The sequence below is a fragment of the Octodon degus genome, unplaced genomic scaffold, assembly GCF_000260255.1.
Source record: "Octodon degus isolate 3935 unplaced genomic scaffold, OctDeg1.0 scaffold00012, whole genome shotgun sequence".
In the NCBI taxonomy this organism is placed as follows: domain Eukaryota; kingdom Metazoa; phylum Chordata; class Mammalia; order Rodentia; family Octodontidae; genus Octodon; species Octodon degus.
Genome location: NW_004524588.1, coordinates 2,736,923 through 2,741,403, shown reverse-complemented (window position 1 = coordinate 2,741,403; position 4,481 = coordinate 2,736,923). Strand labels below are relative to the sequence as shown.

The 4,481-nt window shown below is 44.1% G+C and overlaps 1 protein-coding gene across 2 annotated transcripts in view; it reads left to right on the top strand.

Moving 5' to 3' along the window:
• Mansc1 (MANSC domain containing 1) overlaps positions 1-3,921 on the top strand; it is an 18,334-nt gene extending 14,413 nt beyond the window's left edge. For both annotated transcript variants that reach the window (XM_004626070.2, XM_023709588.1), the window contains exon 4: positions 2,604-3,921. In XM_004626070.2, coding sequence (XP_004626127.1) covers positions 2,604-3,532 — 929 coding nt within the window. In that variant the 3' untranslated portion in view covers positions 3,533-3,921. The remainder of the gene's footprint in view (positions 1-2,603) is intronic.
• Positions 3,922-4,481: the final 560 nt, after the last annotated feature.

Genomic DNA, 4,481 nt, shown 5'->3' with positions numbered 1-4,481 from the left:
GAAGGACCGCAAGTCTGCGACCGAGTAATGACCAAGGACCTGCGTCTCAGTAGCTATATCTTATAGAGGCATGAGGTTCCCCAGGCTTGGCTTTATCTCTGAACTTGCAAGTCTGAGAAAGAAAACATCTGTTATGGCTGTTCTTTTCAGTGGCCTTTTTTTTAACTTCTTATATCACACACATCGCAAAGGCATTTACCCAAACAGCCCTGGTTTTAAACTTTAAGGTGAAATACACGGAGTCTTTCTTTTTTCCTGGCGCTCAGGGTCGAACCCAAGGGCTCAGGCGTGCTGAGCGCAAGTGCTCCACCACTAAGCCATGATGCCCCCACCCCCACCCTGCCCCTGTCTTCATTTAAACGTCTGATCCTCTCTGCAGGTAAGATGATATTTAGCTTGGTAATTCCCTGAGATTGACATAACCTATAGCAAAAGCATTGCGTGTGAGGGAGTACTTCAGTCCTCCAGATTTTACTTTAGGGAACTACATCCTGAAGCAGGTGTCTGCCAGTTTCTTTGTCAATGGTCAAATAGTATTTTAATGGCTTTTTGGACCAGTATTTTATCCTGTGTGAGCCGTGGACACTCTGTTGTACCTACTCACCTTTGGCCATGTCATACAAAGAAAGCCATAGACAGTATATAAGCAAATGGGCTGGGTATGATGATATATACCTATAATGCCAGGAGTTCAGAGGCTGAGGCAGGAGGATCTCTGTGAGTCTAAGGCCAACCTAAGCTGCATAATGAGACTTTGTCTCTAACTAACTAACTAACTAACTAAACAAACAAACCCACTCCAGATCCCAGGGCTATGAAGTATAAGGCCTGGTTTTTACCTTTTAAAAAATGGCATGGTTGTTCTGTGTTGATAAAACATTATGGATACTGAAATTTTAATATCATATAACTTGTCGTGTATCACAAATGTTTTTCAGTCATTTAAAATGTAAGCACCATTTTTAGTTTTCAAGCCATGCCAAGATAGGTGGCAGCGCCCCAGGTCCTGGATGGGTTAATGAGTGAGTGCTAAAGGACTTCTGAGTGGTAGGAGACTTGGAGAGTGGTCACAAGATAGTAGTACACTTGGAAGTTGCCTCTGGATCGGTTAGGAGAGATGATTTAGAAATAGGCCTAGAAGGGACTTGAGGGAGAATAAAGCTAACCAATATAGGCCAAGAAGTCCCTCAGTTTCTCTCCCCGTGTTTCCTGCAGTTCCAGTCTAAGCAAAATGGTTAGCCCCATGGCAGAGGACTACAGAACAATTCTAATTACCATTCGCTGCTCCTGAGTGCCTTAACAAGCTTTTCCAGTTTGAGCTGTGGTGGCTGGCGTGTGGTTAGCAGAGAAGTCCTAAGCTTTCTCCAGCATGAGCACAACCTGAGGCTGGGCCCTCCTCCTAGGGCATAGAGACTTGGCTGGCTTTCTGTGCCACGCGCCCTCAGGGTAGCCATCGTGATTTCAAATATGAGGCCCATCCTCCTTACAGCCTAAGACCTTGATTGGCTCTAAAATGTTAAACTTTGAGAGTCAAAATTAAATTCTCCTTCTGAGTACGGTTGGAAAAGGTCCTCAGCCTTGCGCTGGTGCCTTGGCCCAGTGCCCTCAGAGGTGAACTCACCTTCCAGCTCCTTCTTCCTCCTTGGCAAAGCTTCCTCTTTCTCAGCGGCATACAACAGCCAGCTGTGCTCCTGCCTGTAACCCCAGCCCTGTGGGAGGCTGAGGTGAGGGGATCACAAGTTTGAGCCTGGACAACTTAGTGACTTAGAGTGAGCCTTTCTCAAAAATAATAATGATAATAATAATAAAAAGGGCTGAAGTTGTAGTTCAGGTGCAGAAGCTCTGGGTTTAATCCCTAGTACTGGGAGAAAGAAAAAAAGAAAGGCACATCATAGGGATTCTCCCTCTCTCTGGCTCTGTGAATGCCTTTTCCCAAGGCTTCTACATACCTTTGCCTGTCTGCCTCATGCCCACGCTGTACAGTTTGTCCTAATAATTACTAACCCTCTTAGTCCTGGGTGGCATATCCTGTGGGAATGTCTGTCTGATGTCAGCATTGTGCCTGCCAGTCCTCGTCCTGCCTGTGCCACCCTGGCCCAGCTCTCTGCCTGATCTCAATCCACACACCTCTCATCTTCCTAAACCTCTTGCGGACCATGCTAGGCCCCTCTTAGCTTCTCCGAACTATATACTGAGACCCTTTCAATAAGTAAATAAGTAAATAATCACCCACCCTGTCAGCCATCCAACCCCAGAGCCCACCTCTTCCATAATCTGTTTGCTCTGTCACCACACATTTCTGTCCCGTCAGGCTAGAAGTAAACCACAGCATCAGTCCAATTCTGATTTAGCAACTCATATTCTTTCAATTTTGCATGTGCTGCTGAAGTAACAGGGATGAAGGATGTATAGCTCAGTGACAGAGCACTAGCCAAACATGCATAGGGTCCTGAGTTCAATCCCTAGCACCAGCAAAATCAATCAATCAGTCAATCAATCAATCAGTTAAATATAACAGTTTGGAGACATACCGAAAAAGACATTTGTATTTTTAATCTTAGCATGGATGATTTGTCTCCTTTTTATTTTCTTTGTGTTTTCAGAGGTTCCTTCTTCGACTGATTTGCTACACCAAGAGTTAGCGCAAGAAGGTTCTGTCTCTCATGGCCAGCCTCCAGGAGCCGTCACGTCTCCCTTCCCTGCTCTGGTGGGTTCTTCAAAGCCTGCTGATCTCTTAGGGAGAGATGTATCTTCTCAGAGGCCTGGATCTTCAGCTCGCCTGCAGCACCTCTCCCAGATCAGCCAAGCACATATCCAGGACCCCATTAATAAAGACAAAGGCCATTCTCAGCGTTTACAGTCTTCCTCAGATCCAGAAGTGGCACATTTGTGGCATGAAAACTCAACCATGGTTTCCCCTGCAATGGCCACTGGATTTCAACGTAGTAGCTCTGCATCTCGGAAACCTGTAGTTCTTGTGCCCACCAGTACCTCAAAGATACCTCCAGTGACTTTTCAACCACAGGTGGCTCCCACAGTTCCACTCATTACCACTGTGCCCTCTCAGTCTCCTCCAGCCCCCGTTTCCACAGTTTTTACGAGTGCTGTGGCTCCACCCCAAGCTGTGACTACAGCACCAGACCTGACTACCATCTTTCAAGCATCTAGGGACTTCACAGGCATCCCAGAAACGGTGCCCTTTAGAGAAATCTCCAAGCTCACTTCAAACACAGGGCATGTGCATAGCCCTACTATACTCCCTTGGTCAAATGTGGAGTCTTCCACTACAAATAAAACTATTACTTGGGAAAATGGGAAGGCCATTGTAAATAGCTCATCACCAAGAAATATTCTGGGAACACAGTATGGCCTTCCATTTGAAAAGTGGCTTCTCCTGGGGACCCTGATCTTTGGTGTTCTGTTCCTAGTAATAGGCCTGGCCCTCTTGGGTCGGATATTCTCAGAATCCCTCCGCAGAAAACGGTATTCACGACTTGATTACCTGATCAATGGGATCTATGTTGACATCTAAGGGCAAAATTCATTATCGCTTGATTCACTAAGAGCGACAGGCTCTTGAAATTCTTTGATCTGAGCAAATTAGATTTTGAAGACAGGAAAATGTTCCCTAGCACCTTTTTTTTTTTCTTCAGTTTTTAAGACAGGAGAAGACTCAAATTAGGTAATTTGTGTGATCATGCTAAAATATTCACTGAAAATAAGGCTCTACCTAAAGTAAGACAGTGTAATTGCCATATAAATTGGAAAATTCAGCTGGCTCTATGTAAGGAAAAAAAGGTCAGGATATCAAGATTCCAATTGATTAATATATCTGGTTCCACATAAAGTCAACTGTTTATGATATTGGTTTTAATGGATTCACTTTTTATACGAATTCCAATAAAACTTATTCCAGATGTATTTCCTTCCAATTAAATATTTGAATAAATCTTCTGTTACTCAGTAATGTTCCTGTAAGTGATATGTCTATGCTGGATAACTTTCAATTTATTCCCACCAGCAAAATGATGAAATGATGAAAATATGTGCTTCAAGTTGAAATGACAACCCCCCCTTCCCGTCAATGAACAAAGAGATTCACTTGGGAGGATTTTAGTTTAGTTGGAGACAATGATAAATCAGTTCCAATAAATAGCCAAATTCACTTGGGATCTGTCCTTTTTTCTTTTCTTTAGTATTAACATTTTCTAAACTTGTACAAAGTTTGAAATGTACCCATATTACGTATAAATCCATATATATATATATATATATATATATATATATATTTTAAGGGAGGGGTCTACAGGCTATTCAGGGTCTCACTACTAGATTGGACTCATAGTGGCCGCTTGTTTACAGCCTCCTGAAAGCTGGGACTACAGGCGCGCACTACCACGCCCAGTCTCAATTGCCATCTCAGTGTGCCCCGGGGGCGAGGCCAACACGGCAGGCCTGGGGATTGAACCCCTGGGCCCTGT